The sequence below is a fragment of the Poecilia formosa genome, unplaced genomic scaffold, assembly GCF_000485575.1.
Source record: "Poecilia formosa unplaced genomic scaffold, Poecilia_formosa-5.1.2 Scaffold786, whole genome shotgun sequence".
Lineage (NCBI taxonomy): Eukaryota > Metazoa > Chordata > Actinopteri > Cyprinodontiformes > Poeciliidae > Poecilia > Poecilia formosa.
The window spans coordinates 51,567-71,759 of record NW_006800725.1 but is presented as its reverse complement, the minus strand read 5'-3'; the positions used below and the strand labels follow the sequence as shown (position 1 = coordinate 71,759).

At 39.3% G+C, this 20,193-nt stretch overlaps 1 protein-coding gene across 1 annotated transcript; it reads right to left on the bottom strand.

The window, feature by feature from the left end:
- Nucleotides 1–1,063: 1,063 nt before the first annotated feature.
- On the bottom strand, nucleotides 1,064–18,642 carry LOC103131542 (protocadherin alpha-C2-like). The gene is made up of 4 exons (XM_007543220.2): nucleotides 15,715–18,642; nucleotides 12,843–12,907; nucleotides 10,503–10,588; nucleotides 1,064–3,787 (listed from the first exon to the last, which is right to left on the bottom strand). The coding sequence occupies exons 1-4, from the start codon at nucleotides 18,415–18,417 to the stop codon at nucleotides 3,474–3,476; spliced, it is 3,168 nt and encodes a 1,055-aa protein (XP_007543282.1). The 5' UTR covers nucleotides 18,418–18,642; the 3' UTR covers nucleotides 1,064–3,473.
- Between the last annotated feature and the right edge of the window lie 1,551 nt (nucleotides 18,643–20,193).

Sequence of the window (20,193 nt, the reverse complement as noted above, 5' to 3'; positions counted from 1 at the left end):
AAGCTGTATGCTGGAGTGGATGACTAATTAAAAATATTGATTATCAAGCTTTCATTTCTCTCAAGACCATCATGAGTAATGGCTCTATGATTTGATTTACTATTTCCTTCAAACCTTCCCACTGAGACCCTATAAATCTATTTAGCCACTCTATTAAATTACTGTACGTCTGGAAGCTTCGTTTTCATACGCGACTGTTTGGACCATCTGCGACGAGGCTTTCGGAAAGGAGAGGCTGAGCTGTGTGGGTCATTGTGTGCGTGTCTCATCTTTGCAGGGACATATCCTTTCTGACTGCTTGTTAGTCCACAAAAGGAAGTGTGACATGAAAGTGTGTGATAGAAGAGTGCAGCCCGAAGACAGATTTGACAGTTTGTCAGCCTCGCTCATCAAAAATAATATGAACTCTTTCTCTATTCAACTCATCCATTTCTTTCTCCTCCACTAGACCTAAATAGAAAAACAAAAGCATTCCTTCTAAAAGTCTGTCTAATATTTCATTATGTTTTTCAGAATGATATTCTTATAAACTACACTTGGAGAAACCACAGAACTATAAGACACACACACAGCAGTACAAAACATTCTTATACGTAAACGTCCCCAAAGCAACGAATCCGAATGTACGCTTAGGAAAGAAAATTTTATTTGTGATTTTTAAACCAAACACATTACCACTGTATCCATTTAGGTAAAATAAAAAGTCTGAAAAAATAAATGAAATAAATGAAATTCACTACTTTTCACTGTTACAGTTGATGAGAAGGTGTACAAAAAAAAGGTTTCACAACATATCTCTGCTGGTCCATTCAGGACAGCACACTGCCACCATAGTTCACCACCAAACATTGGGAGAGAATGACAGCATGAACACTCACTAAACACAAGAATATACTAACATATAGTCTTTTTTTTTCACAGGATTTTTTTCTTCCATTTTTTTTTATAATGGGAGTGAAAGGGAAGTGATAGCTCTTCATAGAATCATACATATTTCAGTTACAATAATACAGAGTTAAATCGTCATGTCAAAGCCAGAGACAGAGTGATTTTTTTTTGTTTGCTTTTTTAAGCTTTTTTTATTTTTTATTTTTTATTTTTTATTTTTTGCTTTGCTTTGCTTGTCTTGAAACGCAAAACCACTGTTGGGAAAAAGAGAGAAAATGAACTTGCAAGTTGAAAGGTATCACACTATATCATTTACAAATACCTAAAGAAGGTTAGTGGATGCCGTAAAACATCTGTGGAGTGTGAACATTGTGGCACATGGATGCTTGGGAGCGACAGCAGTACATACAGATATTTCCTGTGCGATTAATGAAGAAAAAAAAATAATGATACAAAAGAATAAAATCAGAGCAATCTATCTATCTATATATATATTTCTCTATATAGTGTTTGTTTCCGTAGAGCAGTACATGCAGCAGCCACTTAATGGAGTGACGTCATACTGAGCCGCAAAAACTTTTGGGACGTGGCAACAAGTTACAGGCAACGGGAGGGTAACCAACAGAAGCAGGTCTTGAGGCACATCAGTGCCCCTTTTTCAAAAACTGTCTGCGAGAAGGTTGGTGGGATAAAGCTCAGGGAACAAATCCCCGTGTGCCCAATATTTCTCAAGTTTCAATAGCTACTGTTCAATCTATGAGAAGTCTACGGTACATTTACAGCGTACATAGAAGCTAGTATGTGACTTAATGTTCCTAAACAATCAAGATGGTGAATTTTTTTTTCCCTTAATCGCTCCTTATTTTATCACATTTCTCTACAGTCGCTGTAATCGGCCCTATCCCACCATACCTCCTTGTGTGATTATCTACAAACAGGAAATGAACCACATACCGTAGTATACACAAGTTAAAAAGCACTGAACCATTTTGCACTTCAGAAGCACCTGACACGGGTTCAGGGTGCAAAGCCCTGTTTGGTTCTCCCTGGGCCTCATCCGCATTACTCCATGCTGTTCTCAGCACACCACAATGTTCAGAGCAGGCCGTCAGAGCAAGGGGTCGAGTGGGTGTCTGAGGACAACAGTGAGGTGGGCGCATAAAGCATAAAGCAATTAAAGCTATGAAGAAAAACAAACACGGGTATTATTGAATCTCTTTAAAGAACAAAAAAAAAAGACATTTCACACATTTTACATGAGAAGCAGTCGACATGATGGGCAATGAGCAAAATGACAAAAAAAAGTGATTTTCAGTAAAATTTGGTTTTTTTGTGGTAGCTGGGAACAAATACAAGCAGGTGATCATCTGTAAACTCAAGGTGTCAGGTAAGGATTGGTTGCTACCAAACATTCAAAGCAGAAAGCGTTTAGCTGTTGCTGCAAAAAGGAGGAGAAAAAGTGATATCAAAATTTCTCCAAATACTCTGTAAGGTATCTTCAGAGTCCACCATAAAAAGCCACCTCAGCTGCACTCAACCCTCTGTGATGCTCGGGAGAATGTGAGACATCTCCCCATCATCTCCCCATTTTCTCTCCACATCTTCCAGTGGTCTCTGTCCTCCTCAGTTGGGACTCTTGCAGAAGATAAAGCTCTTTGTGCGCTCTCCAAGCAAAGATAGAGCTGTTGCAAATGGTTCTTCTTCCATCCTGAGAGAGTTGATGCGCGTCTGCACTCTCAGACGTGAGCGTGCAGGACAAAGAACTTGCAGTGTCCAGTTTTCAGCCAGTCTGTTCTCTCATATTTTTTTCTCACTCGTTCTTCCCAGGCCTCAGGTGCTTCCTGTGTCAATTGTCTCATGGGTAATAAGTTGCTGTTTGCACGTTTGGATGTGTTAGCGTGCGCGCGCGTGTGGTTTCATTGAGATTTAAGGGAACACTGTTGGTAGTTACCAGTGAATCTGCAGCAGTGCCAGTTTAGCCTTTAGTTTCAGTGACTCTTGTTTGTGCTATTTACAAGTAGAGTGTGTCCAGCTCCAGACTGCATGCATCTGTGTCAATCTTTTCACATTTTCCTCTTTTATTTTTTTCCTTGGCTGGCACAGCTTTATGTTGTTTTTGTTCAATGTACTGGTCTCTTCGATTAGAGAATTCTTTACACATTGTCGTCGGGGAGGGGATAAGACAGAGGTGCCAACGTGCCCAGTGGGTTATAGGAGAAAAGAAGAACAACACAAGGACAGGAATTGTACTTCCATTTTCCAAAAAAGATCATAAAAGCAGACTCAGGGTGCATAGGCACATTGGGGCATGGAGAGGAAGAAACAATCATTTTCTTTCTTTTTTTTTTTTTAATCATTAATTGTATAAAGGCAAGATAAGTAATTTACATCAGTATTTAACTGAAGATAAACTATATCTTGGTAAGGCCAGAATCATAACAGGAAAAAAAGCTTTGAAACTTTTTCAGCAATAATGAATAATGGTAAAAAATATTCTCTTTTCACCCAGTGAACTTTGGTTGGTACCTCTGTTTTAACAGCACCCTTTTCTTCTTCGCCATTTTATGCATTTTCTGCTCTCCGTTTTACTCGTCGCCGTCATCCTTGCCTTTATCCTTCTTGTCTTTCTTCTCCTTTTCCTTCTTCTTCTTCTTCTTTTTCTTGGCCTCCTCCTTTTTCCCGAAGGTGATGAAGTCGCTCTTGTCGTCCTCTCCTCCCTGGTTCTGTCTGATGGAAATTATGGCTGGGGAGCCAGGAATGATGAATGCTTCTGGAGGAACCTCTCCGGGCTTCAGGTGCTGTGGGGGCGCTCCGGGACCACCAGGGCCGTAGCGAAAGTGCCAGCTATTGCTGTCTACACCGGCGCCCATAGGTGGGGAAACCTCTCCTCCTTCACCATCTAAAAGAGAAACACAGAGAGATTAAAGATTAGTTTCAAATCTCTAACAAAATCAAAGACTTGACATACATAAATTCTTCCAACTTTTATGACTGAATGAGATGTTTGATTGCAAGTCCCTCTATTTATGTTGTTTTACAAATTCAGCACAGCCTCTTGCTATTTTTAAATAAGTAACCAGCTTCTCATGTCACTACATTTTTTATTTCTTCCTTGAATTGAACACAAGTTAAATCTTGCCGCCTTGCCACATATGCAATGTAAGAGACAATCTCAGTGGGTCATCATTTAATCATATGCTGCAAGTGAAATGAAAGTCAAAGGAGAAAAAGGCATGACACATTCATAAAATCAAAGTCAACTCAATACAACTCTAATTAAAAATCACTGATTTTCACAATCTACTGTTTGTGGAGTAGATTTACCAAAACTTCTCCTTATTGGTAAATGAAAGACTCAAAGAAGTCCTTTAACTCTTCGTATTTCTGCCTTGGTTATTCTTCTTAGCAAACAAATTTTACCTATAATTTATCTTGTTAAATTATTAAAAAAAACAGGGCCACAGGAATAATATGTCTTATCTCTTCAAGTAAATACCTAAAAAACACTCACAAAACCTAAACATGGACGTATATAAAAAAAAAAAACTGAAAAGACTAAAGTGAACAAAGAGGAACTGTATCATTTTTAGTCACATAAAAGACTTATCAGTATTTAGAGTGAAAATACCATGACCAAAACTCAGTGTGTTTCAGCATAGAGAGTGTTAGGAAACAACATGCAGCCATTTTGCTTTACTCCGCAAAGCAATGACCTACTTGCCATCGTTTCCTCACATACACTCTTTGCTTCTCTGATTCCTTTCCTGAGCTGTTACCAAAGGGGAGATTAACTGAGGACAGATCCAGCCAAGCTGAAAAAAAAAATCATGTCTGGTAAAAGACAACCGGCCTCCTGCACTGCTCAGAGTACACAAGCATCTGAATTTTATTTTTCCTTTATCCTTACTTATAATAAGAAGATTTGCTATACAAGTGAAACAAACATTTAAAAGATGTTTTTTTTTATGAACTGGAGATACACTTTGTACACTGATTTTATCAAAAACAGAACAGAAAAAACAGATTCTTAACTTTTATATACTGAGACAGAAACAGAGAAAAAGTTCCAATTTGACTCCCTCACTAGGCATACTCTCAAATTGAACAAAATAAAAATAAATAAATAAATAAATAAATAAATAAATAAATAAAAGCGTAGACCAAACAGATCAAGCCCAAAAGGAATAAATGAGAGAACCTAATAATAAAATACTGGTGAGTTGTTTCTCTAAAGCGTCCATTTTGTTGGTTCTAAAATAATACTTGTCCAACTCAAAGTGAAAACTTGATGAGACAGTGGTGCCTGTGTGCAACCTCGCACTAATAAACTTAATTACACCCCAGAGAGAGATGAGTCACGATGAAAGCAGACAGATGGAGCACGTAAGGCAGACCAGAGTAACACTGCATTGTTTTATTCCCATTTATTTAAGTAAGGACAAATCTGACAACATTCTGAATATAGTGATATGTATTGTTGTTTATGTGCATCATTTTATCAACAAGCATAAAAGATTGCCTTCCTTTTAGGTTTATTCAATTTATTTCTACCTCTCCCGATGGTAATAAAATCCCCTTGTCCAGCAATGTTCCAAAGAAAAGCACCTTCCTTTTTCTTGGAGTGTGAGAATGTGTGAGGAACCCCTCCCTTTCCTTCTACCTCTTATTTTCCCTGACCTTTTATCTAATCCGGCGTGAAAAACATTGTAAACCAACACCCGTCCCTCTGAGTAATTGATGCGACTCTTAATTATATCTATCAGCGTTAGTGATAACGTTAATATGATCTCGTATTAAACTGCTTGCCCGTCAGCCACAACCATCAAGTACATTAGAGACACTGACAGTAACGTATTTTGTAGTTGTAAGGGTTACTTCTTTCTGTACATATGCTGTCTGAACATTTTAACCCCTGCTGCCTAAAGAGCTGTAAAGCCCCACTGCATTACAGCCTGTGATGTTTTCTGCATGTTCACCCTCTTAAGATTTTACTTCTGAAGTCATCAGTCCAGCTTTTTCTTGTGTCAATGTCTCTTTATTCTCTTTGTGCCTCCAGTGGGTTTTCACAGCCACTCAAATCACCCAAGCTCCATTTTGCCACATCTACTTTATTCATCCGCTTGTCTTGCCCTACCATCAGCCAGTTGGACAGTTGCACAAAGGAGTGCAGCGCAGTGTTACATAACGTCCTAAGGAGGAGGAGGAAGAAGAGGAAGAGGGGCCATGAGGAGCATAGACGCAGATAAAAATGGTGATGCCTAGCACAAAACTAAAGCATAGCAGAGAAGAGGAAAAATAGAAGATCTCTGGGATGTGATTCTTCACATATCAATCCTGCAGAGACCACACCTCTTTTTAGAGGGTATATTTTAACCCGCTGTGCAGTGCATGAGTATATTCAAAGAACAAAAATATGACGTTGCTATCATCTCAATCACATGTTGTTGCATTTTACTTTATGGCACAGGGTTTAACATGTATTCTCAAATCTGAACAGAAAAAAATAAAAAATAAAAAGAAGAGATGTGACTGATGGCAAAAAATCTTCATGTCTGGTGCTAAGGCTAAACGTGTGTGTAGAATATTAGGTGTGTTCCTGGTTAGGTTTCTTGTTAGTTTCATCGTAATAACATTATATTGCCCATGTAGCCCATATAGCAAATGGTTGATGCAAACTTTAAAAGTATAGATACTGTTCTGAAATTCTGCATCTCCATGCAGGTTTGAAAGTGTGTGCGTCTGCATACATCTCAACATTGTTGCAGCGACAAAAACGTAGTGTGAAAAAAAGGATTTATACCTTAGTGACATGAAGGAGGTGAGAACTGGCAAGAAATTTAAAGGCGATGGCAGCAGAGAACGGAATAAAGCTAGCAGCAAAAAGAAAACAACGCAGCTAAAAATAGGAAGCAGATGGGCTGAAAGAAATCAAAAGTAGTGAAATATCCCAGATTGTTTTTCTTCTTTGCCTCACCTTTCTGAATGAGCCAAAAGGTTTCAGTGGCTGACAGAATACTGCAGCCCAGACGTATCCACAATTAAATTCAAATTTACTCCTTCTTTATATTCACAAAACATCTATGGTGAGTTTAAATGTAAAAAAAAATACTGCAATAATGGACAGTCCATAAATTTAATGGCTCAGATAGTTCAAGCCTCTGAAAGTGCACAATGCAGCATGATTTTTGTCTCAGTTTCTGCTCGTCATTTGGACAGTTTCTGCCATTGCCACCAATGAAAACCTCCTGTCTCTGCACCAGTGGTTATGGTGAATGTGTCGCTGTGTGTGTGTATGTGTGTGTGTGTGATGCTCCAGGATGATATGGGAAAAAGTGAACCTGCATCCATATCTGCAGTACACCACCACCACCCCAGTGAAAGTAGGTCACTCTACTTCTACTAACTCCTCTTCCTCTTTCAACAACTTTCACCCCAAATTAAAGTGGCAATTTTTTTTAAAAACCACTCTAGCTTGTTTATCTCTCTATTCTTTCTCATCCATTTGCTCATTCGGTCTCGTCTTTCGTGTTGCGCTCGTTTATCATTCCTCACGTATCCCCGTCTTGGAGATCTTCTTTTGCACTGTGCCATATGTTTGCACCCCATCTTATACACACCCACCACTATTTCCTCCCACTCCTGTCAATATCAGGGGCCATGAATGGTTGCCACGGAAACAATGTCTTCCTGTGAAGCAGTAGGACATCGGTAGGAGCCATGGTGACAGTGCTTATGCTGATGGAGAATAATGCTCGAAGCTTTCTCTCACTCCCTCTCACCACTGTCTGGTCTAACCACACTCCCCTAGCAACAGCAGCCTCATTCAGCCTCCCCTCTTTATTGCCGACTGTGTCTCAGTCAATCAGTGTGATTTAGTCACTGTCACTCCTTCTCAAACCCTCCATTACTTATTCAATATTGCTTAAAGTGTTCTTTATTTTATATCATTTGCCTTGAAAGTCATCCGTTTAACGCCCCCACCCCTCTCTTCCTTGTCTCTTCCAATCTCGCAATGGAAGTTTTTCTATTTTTATTTCAGTTCGACACAAAAACCCACACGTCAGTTTGTTTCAGCAGCAGATTTGTGAATCGGAGGGACAGACAAGGTGATGACATGCAAGGAGTGATGAGCAGATAGGAAGGGCGACTTGAACACAAGCCCAGCCCTGGTTTCCCTAATGTGGCTGTGTTAATCTGGGCGTGGGCTCTGTGCACCATCTGTCACAACAGGAGCAGCACAAAGCAGGCAGACAAAACACTTGGACTCACAGGCGGTCAAATATAGGGACATGCATGTGAAACACAAGGCACTGAGTGCAGATTCAAAATCAGAAGAGCGAAAAACATGGGCGTTGTCAGCTGCCTAAGTCTCATGGTGAAGAGACGCCACCCCGCCAGTACTGCACCCGTCCTGAAACAACGGCTTCAAAGAAATAAAAACCTTAAAGAGAAGAGACTACCTGGTAAACAGCAGGATTTAGCTATAAATAGCACTGTAACTGTGGAGGTTCAGAAAAACTCAACACATCCACTTTCCAGATACGATGAAAGAGAACTGAGATGAACTTCAGTAGATCATCAGAAGAGCAGAGCTAGAATTTTGTATTTCTTATTACTATCACTACGAACCCTGGAGCCTTGTTGGTCGCACCCTAAAATTTTATATGAAAAATAATGTAACCTCCAGTTATTTCCATTCATAGCACGGCCAACAACAAGATAAAGAGGAGGCAGGCAGCCCTTGGGTTAAAACGGGCTTACTGCGTGCGCAGGATGTTGTCTCTAGCTGCGACAGCCAGATGAGACCACCTTAACTCCGTGCAAGCTGATCTCATAGCCACTGATCTGCCCTAAGGACATCACTGCTGTCTGTTGTGTCCTCTGCCTCTTTCTTGCTCGTCTGTGTTTTTGCTCTCCATTTTGTCCCTCACGTTTTTGAAGTGCCTGCAAGCTGTAAGTTCTCGGATAAGGCAAGAAATCGATGGCACAGCAGAGGAGGCTGTTTGTACGCAAGTGTGGATGGGAGGAGACGATCGCTAGCTTGGGCGACATGTCTGCGTACGTAGTTCACAGCCTCCTATCTAAAATGGAGATCATGTTGGGCCAGCTTCTTAATTATGTCCAATAATCTTCCAATCTAAACCTAATGTTGGCATCCTGATCCAGTACAATTGTGCAAATTTTGTTTTTTTTTTTTTTCTTTTGCTTTTTTTTCCTTTTTTTTCCACCCTTATTTTTTTTTTGTTATTATTAATCCTTCTTCATCACACTTTATTAGCAAAGATAAAAACTAAGTTCTCTGTAAGAGACAACGCAGACTATTTTTCATCACAAATATTAGTAAGGAGCACTGGATGTGCCAAAGGTTTTAGACTAAGTTACATGTGCAAAGGTATTCACAGCTGGGTGGCAAATGAATGTGGGCTCTCTGAACAGCTTGAGGACATCTTAACCTTGAGGAAGCATATCTGTTAAACTCCACTGGAAAGTTGGAATAGCATTATTCCCAAACACTGACTATTTGTTTGTTTTAAGTACAGCTATAAGTGCTACAAACCTGTTGAGATCAATCAATAATCCCAGTAAATTTTGTGGGTACGGATAGGGTGTGGTAATGATCCATTTTTTTCTTTTGGATGGGCCAAGTTAAAACATTCATGTATGAAACATTTCTCTCTTGACAAATATTTTCTTTCCTTGTTGACCATGACTCCTTGAGTCTCTCTTTTGTTTGTTACAGGGAATTATTCATGATGTGGTTCCAAAATTGTTCCTAGCAGTATTTTAAAAATAATATTTTGTCTTTAGTAAGGCCTTTTCTGGTAAAATAAAAATATTATATCTGTATCTGAATGTAAAAGAAAATATTTTTTTGTTTTTGAGAGCAAATTCTAAAAATTTATATTTTTTTCTGGAAACAACCAATCGTTAAGATTGAGAGCAGATGCTTTAGGTTCTGTTTGCGCAATAATAAGTCCTGCCAATGCAAATTTTATATAAACTAACTATGAAAAAGGATTGGAGAAAAAAAAAAACTTTTCAAAAAATTGAAATGACTTCCTGAGACTCTAAATCTTTGATTTCCTGTGAGTGGGTGTGTGTAGAACTTGATAAAGAGAAGAGGCTAGCATTAAATGGAGATGGAATGTAATTATGTTATTATTTTGCTGCAGTGTTTGTCCTCTGTGGCTCACTAATTGTATAAACATTTTGCTGACAATCCAATCAACTGTTCTCAGTTATTTTTCTTTCTATGTTTTGTCACTAATCCTGCAACAGAAAGCAGGTAAAGCAGTGTGGAGAAAGGACAGGACATGTCCTGCAGAAGTGAAACAAGGCAAGGGCAAGTCGAGGGAATCTCAAATGCGGTATCATAGCTATTTAATTATTATGTTTAGTTTACTAAGTTATTGGATAATCTGCAAGTATGAATAAATAATTATCTTAAACCGTTGATATGAGGTTTTTGGACTCGTCAAACTAAAAAAAATATTTAAATTAATCAGTGCTGTCAAGATGAAAGATTAGAGTAGGTGTTGTATTTTTTTTAACTTCACTAAACAGTTCTTCAGTGGCTTACACTCTAAGGTGAAAATAGCTTCACAGATTCTTACCAGCAGCACTCGATGCAGTGGGCCAGTTCTGTACCAGGACTCCCTGAGCTCCCTGCATGACTGCAGACTCTTCCATGTGGACTGAACTAAAAGACAAACAGCACATTGACATGTTAAAACTTAGAGGTATTGCAATACATAAACTATGATTTATGCTTCTCAAAATTAAAGGGCATCAATAAATAGACAGCAATGCCAAATGTAAGACTGAACTATGTGAACAAAACTTTGCAAATACAAAGCTTTCTCAGTAACTAAATAAATAAATAATATGTGCTGATGAAATTGTAAAGTCTTGATGACACTTTTTCTTTAACTCTGGGGATTATGGGTACAAATGGTCGTTTTTACATTTTCACACCCAGTCTGAGTAATTCTGCTCCCTCCTTCTACTGAAAACGCACTGAGGCAGTCATAAAAAAGAGGGTTGCTGCAAACTAAAGCTATCTTTACCTTGGAAATAATCATATGGCTTGGCTCAGATAATAAGAGTTTTAGATACTATTGTTTCCTGCTATTTCACCTGATGTCTAGAAATACATTGCTGGGTTATTAATGTAAAATGTATATGGTGCATAGTAATTTTCCAATGATGAAGGCTGCACTTTTATAACAAACTCCTGATTACATTAGGTGCAGCGAAATATGACAGACAGACAAACAGACAGACAGACAGATAGATAGATAGATAGATAGATCGATAGATAGATAGATAGATAGATAGATAGATAGATAGATCGATCTCAAAGCAAAATGGGCTGAATATTTGCTTTTCAGATTTATGTGTTTCCAACGTAAAATTAAAAAACAAGGATAACTTTCTTCCTCTTCACAAATATTCACTGTACTTGGTTGATAACAAATATACATTGACGTTTGTGGTGATAACATAACTAAATGTGAGAAAGTTTCTGGTCAGATTTTCAGACTGCACCACACTGAGTAAATGTTTTATATGTATGCGCTTTAAGCACATGATAAACACTACAGTAATTTGTTTGCACCCAACTACCACAATGCATTTTAAACACTTACATGTGCTTGCACTTATTACATCAGAGTGAGAAAGAAGTTTATTATATAGGGTATCTTTAATATATTCATAAATAAATGACTATATTTAAAATGATTGATTTAACTATTGAGTTTTGATATTAACATTGTTTGTAATTATGGTGCCATGATGTCAGAATGACCCTTCATTTGGTTTCCAGAGTTATAGGTGATATTTTCACCTAACAACATGTTAGATGATCATCTCTCTGTTTGCTCTTCCCTCCTGTCATTCCTCTGTCTGTGTAAGGAAACATATAGTCTCCCATGTCAAAGTCAATTTATATTTGATGATCAAGAAATAAATTTAAACTTGTGTAATTTTAAATAAATAAATAAACGAATCTCTAATTAGTTCTTACAGAAAACAAGATCATTTTAGATATATATTTTTTTACTAATATTGCCTGTTTTTCAGAAACAGAAATCTTCATAAATATTTAAATTTAGCCGTTTTATATCCTAAATGGCAAAAGCAAAGCCCCACCTTTTCTCTTAAAGTAGTCACCATAGCTGAACAAGAGCTACAATACAGATATTTAAAGAAATAAAAAAAAATGGATTCAAATCACACAATAAATAAACATGCTTTGCTTGCAACCACATGAGACGTTTAGGTAGAGCTGGCTACACCGTTTAAAAGACATTTCATTATTTTGCCTTTTAGGTGCAAAAATTGGAACTGGCATGCCATTTTACATTCTTATTAAGTGAAAGATTCAGCTTCAGTGTTCAGAAATTATCAAGATGTAAGAAAAGAAAACACATATACTATTATTATTAAATGAATTGCACATTTATGCCATTGAAAACAAACCACAACAGCCTGCCAAAAATTGGCAGTGGTCTTATTATTTTAAATTAAATCCTTGGTTTTAAAGTAGGATGTTGAAGACTGTGTTAGCACACTTTTGCTTATGAACAAAAGCTTCCTGAGACTATTATAAAAAGAGATTTGTCACCATGAAACTATCATTTATGTTTTTTGTTTTTTTATTTGTTTGTTTTTTTTGCTGTAGGATGAAACAACTCATCTATAGTACTGAAAATGAACTTTGCCTAATCTGGATATGATATTAGTAAAACAGTTTTTGAAGATTATGTAACTGCATCTTATACAACAGAGACTCTATGATCACTTACTAAGGGTGAAATTGCACATTTTTAAATCAAGGACCAAATTAAATAGGAGTGTTTTTACATCAATTATGAAGTTAGACTGGGTTTATAATGAAAGGGGTGAATGTGAAACACTTAGAAGAAAGAAACAGAAAATATGATGCTTACCTCTGCATTACACCACCTGCTCTCAGGGAGGCTGAGTATCTCCAGTCTGAATTAGGTGCCTTGGGCTGCAGAGAGAGAATGGAAGGAATTGAGTCTTAAGTACAGGCAAAAGCCAATACCATCTCATTAATAAGTCATGGTGAGAACTGCTGATGAATGTGTGGCACACACACAATCAAGCAGTGGCAGCTTTCTTCAGCCTTTGAAAAGAAAAATGAGTAATGAGCAGAATACTGTAATCTTGCTGGTGCACACATCTCCTCCCATTATCACATCGCCTCCCTTCTTCCATCTGTGACATTGAAAGAAAAAAAAATGACTTTGAAAGATTTTACTTCAGCACTCAATCCAACCAGGTGTTGGGTCACGGGAAAATAAAAATAAAATATATTCATCCAGTATGCTTCCTTTCAACATGGCAGAGCCCTTAAAACAGCATTACTGCAAATGTTTCCTGAAAATCATTTTAAGTTAGGCCAAGAGACATACACAAAAACAGAAATCTGGCTTAAGATGTATGAAATGCAAACTTATTTGACATTAATATGTATTCATATTTGTTTATTAATGCATCGCTTATCCAGACTCCACTTTCTTTTCTTTGATTATTCTGCTGCATATTCCTCACTCCCTTTACTCTGCTATTTACTTTCACATCTATGCTGAACAAAACCTTAAATTTTACTCCCACAAAGTGCGCCAGAAAATGTAGTAAATGTCACCATGGAAACTATACAGAACCATGTCTATCTCTTACTTCCTGCCCACCATTCTCTTGTCATCTTAGTTTAGTGAAGGTCATAGGAAAAAGGAAGGTGAGAGGGAGGGGGAACAGATTTTTGGCATCGTATTCAGACAGTTCTATGAAGGACAGCCTGGGAAAAAAAATGGTTTGAAGCATTCTAAAATGACTCCCTTAACATCCAAGAATTGTAAAAGAAAACTCTAACAACAACAACAACAAAAAATGCTTAATCATGATGAAACATTGTGCTTGAAGGGAAGCAAAAGAGGCTGTTAATCTAACCACATCACCAAGATGAGATTGCATTTTCTCCCTTCTTAACCTTCAGAAAGACAAACTGACCTGAGCGAGGACGCCATATTTCCCCTGTTTGGCCATGCACTTCATAGGAGACCCATTTGCAATTTCATTTCCTTTCAAATTTGACAGATGTTCACTTTCTGCTACAGCCGCATTGACCCCCATGAGTCCGCAGTCCACATTCATCACACTCTGAATTCAATATTTGGTTTAATGAGAAAGGCCTGTTTTTCTTCTCCCGTATTAATTCAAAGGAGCAGAAGGTTGACAGAGACACAGGACACCGCAGGATGTCTAGATGCCAGAAACTGAAGGCAGTATGTGATTAGATGAAAACAGTCGCTGATCTTCAAGCAATCAGTGGAAGGATGAATGGTTTAGACGAGGGACCAAGATATTAGTGTGGACAATATTCACGCAGTCAGAAGTAACCTTTTGCATTTCGCTCCGATTACAGTAAGCAACAACAAACAACCAGTTCAAAATAGGACCAGATTGTCCACAAAATGGGACTAAACGGCTTTGTTTGCTCTTTTGTTGCACTGAAATGGCCAAAGGGAGATTAGTCTGTTTGGCCGTATGGTGTTCATGGGGGTAAACAGAACAGCACGAACAATAAAGCACAAACATCTGGAACATAAACATGTCTGCAGTTTACTGTACACCCAGGGGAAAACTGGAAAATTAACTCTTCACACAGGAAATCCGAACTGGAATTACTAAAAAAAAAAAAAAAAAGACCTGAGGGAAAACAAAATAAATATCAATATTTAAATAGATTCCCATGGGCCTTTGAGTATTCCTATCCTTGCACTGTCTCCTATGAATTGTGTGATCAAAAACTCTGGGTTTTGCAAGCCTTTTTCTTGCCATCTCTCCAATTCTCGCCTCTCGGAGTGAAAGTTCCTTCCATGGATACAGAGCTCACACCTCCGCTATCAGCTCTGTGTCCAATCACCTTTTATCCCCCGCCTCATCGGCTTCTAAGCAGCCAATCGTCTCACAGAGCCAACAAAAAACATTGCTGCTATTTAATTACACAGCAAGTGCAAACATGACTGGCATTTAATGAGGAACAGGTCAGCGTACAGCAGCACAATAACCTTTACGCTTTCTTTATTGCTTTCACAGTATTTTTTTCTTCTCATCTATCTCTTCCTCCACTACTGATGGCTATACTGTGCAGTGAGTATCAATGGTATGAATATTGTTTCATTATGGTGTGCTTTGAAAAAAAAAGATATAATGGACAGTTTTGAGTCATCAATGCAATGTCTATGCTGAAAAGACCTCACACTATAATTTTTACTTTTCTCATCAATTTCTCAAATATTTTGACTTTTCAATAGCAGAGAAACAGGAAGAGAAGATTTGCTACTGTGAACTGGTTGCACTGGTAGCAGCCATCACTGCTCTATTTTTCACACTTTACAGTACCAGTTAAAAGATATTGCCCTTGAAATCACAATACATCAAAAACACAAACGGTTACTTTGTGTTGTTTTCACACGTACTGTTTTAACAGGTCTAGTTTACAGCTGCCCTGAAAAGCAACCAATCAATCCCTAAAAGCTGCCAGACATACATGACCCCAGATATTAAGCTATCAAGATTCAGAACTAATTTATATGTTCACATATCTGGAATAAAGTTATGTGCCCTCTGCCACACTGGTGAGCACTATGAACTAGTTTGAGAAAATACAAGGAATAAAACAAATAAAACTTAAATAGAATAAATTAACATCTTAAAACAAACTCCAGAATAAATGCAAAGTCATACTGAAACACATCTAAAACAGCACAAAGACCACACCAGACAACACACCTGTATGGCAGTTGCATCTGGCATACTGAGGCGGCGCACAAATATCTGACTCTGTCCGCTGTGGCTGGTGACATAGCCCGAGCCCCAGGTGCCACTGTGCGGCCTTCCCGTGTTGTAGAACATGAAAGTGTCACTTCCCGACGTGGCGGTCAAGCACGTCTTATAACAGTACGTTTTGGTCAAAGACCCGTTTCCTCTCACTTCAATATAATGCGGCTCCACTTTGAGGTCACGGCGCAGTGCCACATTGATGTTTTGTTGCACTCCTGCAGCTCCTCCGCCGCCACCTGCAGCCCTTGCTCCACCACCAGCACCACCACCACCACCACCTGCTGAGGTGCCACCCTCCGGCATGTTCTTCTGGGATACACAACACGGGGAGCAGGAACCAGTCTGGCTACAGTAGGCATGACATCGCACAATGGCAAGAACAAAGACAGTGACCAGAAATACAAAGGTTGTGGCACACAGGGCTATGATGAGGTAGAGAGTGACAGGTGAAAACATTAGCGGGCTGTCAGGCCTAACAATCTGTTTCGGATCAGGGGTAAACTTCGGAGGAAGGTCCATCACGTGCACATGGATAGTGGTGGTTGAGGAAAGCGGCGGTATGCCATGGTCTCGAACCAGGACAGTCAGAACAAAGGTAGTAGAGTTGTCTTCCATGACTCTCCTGGTGGTGCGGATCTCACCTGTGTACTCATGTACTTTAAAAAGGTCTAGGTCTTTGTTGGTCTGGTTCAGAGTGAAAAACAGCCAGGCATTCTGCCCTGCATCACCATCCCATGCGGTCACCTTGCTAACTAAGAGGCCGGCTTCAGCATTTTTCATTAGTGTTCCATTTGCAGGTGGATAGACAATCCTAGGAACATGATCGTTCTGATCCATAATGTAAACGTATACTGTGGCCACACGGCTAAGGGGAGGCACACCGTTGTCTTGGGCTTTAATCTGAAAGTGAAACTCTCTAAGCTTTTCAAAGTCAAAGGCTTGCAGGGCATAGGCCTCACCTGTGTCAGGTTTGATGCTAACGTAGCTGGCCACAGGTATCCCATGGTTATTGTCATTAAGGACAGTATAAGTTATGCGTGCATTTTCTGCATCATCTGCATCCATGGCCTTAACAACACAAAGAGACGCCCCAGGAGCATTGTTCTCTGTAATATAGACAGTATATGATGTCTGCTCAAAACGAGGTGGGTTATCATTAACATCTGCAACATCTACCCTGAAGCTCATTTGAGATGATAGGGGTGGCGTGCCCTCATCCACAGCGTTGACTGTAACGTTGTATGACGAGATAGTTTCCCTGTCCAGGAAAGCAGACGTGACCACAGTGTAGTGGTTTCTGAAGGATTTAATCTTAAAAGGCAAGTTGGGCATGATCTCCAGGGAAACCTGTTTATTTTGTCCAGAATCGCCATCATTGACACTAATCAAAGCCACCACTGTGTCTGCCCGTGCGTCCTCACGCACAGGGCTGGAAAGTGAAGACAGTACAATCTCAGGAATGTTATCATTGACATCCAACACTTCTACGACTACTTTACAGTGTGCTGCAACGGGAGCTGGGCCTTTGTCCATTGCTTGTATGTACATTTCATACGTTTTAGTCTCCTCATAATCTATATTATTTCTTACCCTAATCTCCCCCGTGTTTGTGTCCATAGAAAACACCTGTCTGACTCGTTCAGGTGTGTAGCTACTAAAAGAATAAAACACTTCTCCATTTGAGCCCTCATCTGGGTCTGTTGCATTTAACTTAATCAAAAGTGTCCCATTTGGAGAGTTCTCAGGCACTTTAACTTTATACACTGAACTGTTAAACTTAGGCACATTGTCATTGGCATCAAGGATACGGACATTGATCTTGGCCGAGCCAGTTCGCTGTGGAGTGCCTCCATCTATTGCTGTCAGAATAAGTTGATGCGAGGGCATCTGCTCCCGGTCAAAGGGCCTTTTGAGAATTAACTCAATTTGATTATTGTTGGAGGAGGGTTTAATGGAGTCCAACGTGAGGTGGTCGTTTGGAATAAGTCGGTACTGTTTCACGGAGTTGGACCCCTCATCTGCATCTTGAGCTCCCTCGATGTGAAACCGCGACCCGGTGAGAGCAGACTCCGACACCTCAAGCTGGTACTCATCTCTAGGGAACTGAGGTTCGTTGTCGTTCACGTCCAATATCTCCACCTCCACGTTGTGCACTTCCAGCGGGTTCTCCAACACCACCTCCAGGTTACGTGAACAGGTGCCACTGAATCCACAAACTGTTTCCCGGTCAATTCGGTCACTCACCACCAGCTTTCCGGTTTTGTGGTTTATTGTGAAATATTTCCGCCCGCTGTCCGACGTGATTTTGATGCGTCGAGAGGAAACTTTTTTCAGATCCAGACCCAAATCCTGGACAATGTCACCGACTGATGCCCCGTTCTCCAGCTCCTCTGGAATCGAGTATCGAATTTGTGCATTTATAAGGCCACTTAACGTGAACGTCAACACACAGAAATAGCAAAATATATTCTCCATTACTCTATAACAGCATCGTACCGACCCAGCCATCGCAGGCGGGCAAAATTTGCAGACGGTTCGGAGAAATCTTTCCGCCTTTTCAGCTTGCTGCGGGTCCCCACCCGCCTCATCAAAAACAGAGTCCGTGCATAACTCCGACAGTGCGGGGTAAACACCGTATCCTCCGTGATGCATGCATGAAGCAAAGATTTTCCACTGCGTCCATGTTTTCCTCCTCGGTCTGGTTAATGTTTTGAATTGCTCTATCTCTCCTGCAAGGTTGTCTCCTTTCCTCACATATCGCTATTGGTCTCTCTCTCTCTCTCTGCCTTTCTCTCTCTCTCCTTATGTTTCTCTCTGCCTGGATGTGGCGGTGATGCTGTCGGTGGGCAAAGAGGGAGGGAGCGCCACTCGTTCAAATGGTACTGGCTGCATCTCAGCATCTCCGATCAAACAGCATATAACAAGCTAAATGTTTATTTATTTATTTATTTTAGTTGTTCGCCTCAGTTCATGTACATAAGAACGTAAATAGAACCGCAGTTGACACCCGCATAATGTAATTTTTTTAAGCAAAAATAAAGAATGTTTTTTCTCTCTCTCTCTCTCCTCTTGTCAGCGCCACCGCCACCGCCCTTTTTTGAGCCGAGGAAAACTGATTTATGTGCAGCCATCAACAGATTCCCTTGCTGAGGCAAATTAACAATCACTCAGGAGCAAGGCAAACGGAGCAACATATCATTTTGAAAACAGGTAAAAAAAAAAAAAGGAAAAAAAAATAGGAACCTGAGCATCTTGTCAATGCAGTATTACTCGGAGTTTCTATGATGCCATCGTTATACAGTTCTAAATGTCTGCAGGTAATCTTTTCCTAACAGAACCATCAAATGTGTAATTCGTTAATCTATTTTATTCTATCAGCAAGCAAAATCTCCGTTCATTAACATGCACTTCGTATTTTTTACTCTTTTGTTTTCACATGCTAACAGAAAGCAGAAAACCATCTAATAATTAACTAGTGAAACAAATGGTTGTGTCCTTAGCCAAGTCGCAGACAATATACTCCAGCTGTGACCCCCATTGCACATCTGGCAAAAACACCACAACTGTCCTGAGAGACAACATTTACACATATTCTGTTTGCTCACATGCTAAAGTCTGCAAACATACACTAATGTATGAGGTACTTTTTAGTATGTTTTTTTTTCTTACAATGCACTATGTTAAACAAGAATGAAATAATTTCAATTATAAGCACCAAAACTAGAGGAGGGGATCTTTTTAGCACCCTAACCATAATCAAGAGGAAGTAAAAAAAAAATAAAATGCAGGTTTATTGGAGGAAATGTCACAAATTCCCAATAGAATCTGAAGCTAATAACACTGCTAGATGCCTCTTGTAAACTAGTCTAATTTCAGCCTTTGAAATTTCAACCTCTGTGTGTTTATACAATACATATTTACCTCATTCATAATGTATTCATGCAGTCCCAGTAGGAGTATTTTTTATTACAAACACATTACAAAATGTAATAGCCCAATTGCTATACATTTGTATTAAAATGTTTGTACTTTCAAAACTTGGCATTTACTTGTTCACTAAGTGAAATCACTAAGATGAAATTATGAACCATTGCCCTCAGACAATACTTCCCACATCTAGTATTGAGTGTAACTGAAAAATAGGGGAAAAAAACTTTAGGCAATTTTATGCATTTACATTCTTTAAGACTGTTAACATCAAAGTCTAGCTGCATATAATGAAGTTTAGTAAAGACGGTTATTTGTTTTGCATCTGTGATAGGTTTGCATAGAATGTACCAAAGTTTAGGACTTTTTTTGCTCTACAGAAATGCCTTGTCCTTCTCTTTGTGAAACCATCAATCCTTTTGGTATGCCACAGCCACTGGGCTAAGATGAGAATCTATCCGCCCACATTATTCCTTTTCCATGGTGTTTTGCCACTCTCAC

Excerpts from the sequence above, each read along its gene's own strand:
- LOC103131542 (XM_007543220.2), bottom strand. The coding sequence starts at position 18,417 with ATGCATCACGGAGGATACGGTGTTTACCCCGCACTGTCGGAGTTATGC. Across the intron at positions 10,589-12,842 it reads GCAGGTGGTGTAATGCAGAG|TTCAGTCCACATGGAAGAGT; the intron begins GTAAGCATCATA and ends TTTGTCTTTTAG. Across the intron at positions 3,788-10,502 it reads CACTGCATCGAGTGCTGCTG|ATGGTGAAGGAGGAGAGGTT; the intron begins GTAAGAATCTGT and ends TTTCTCTTTTAG.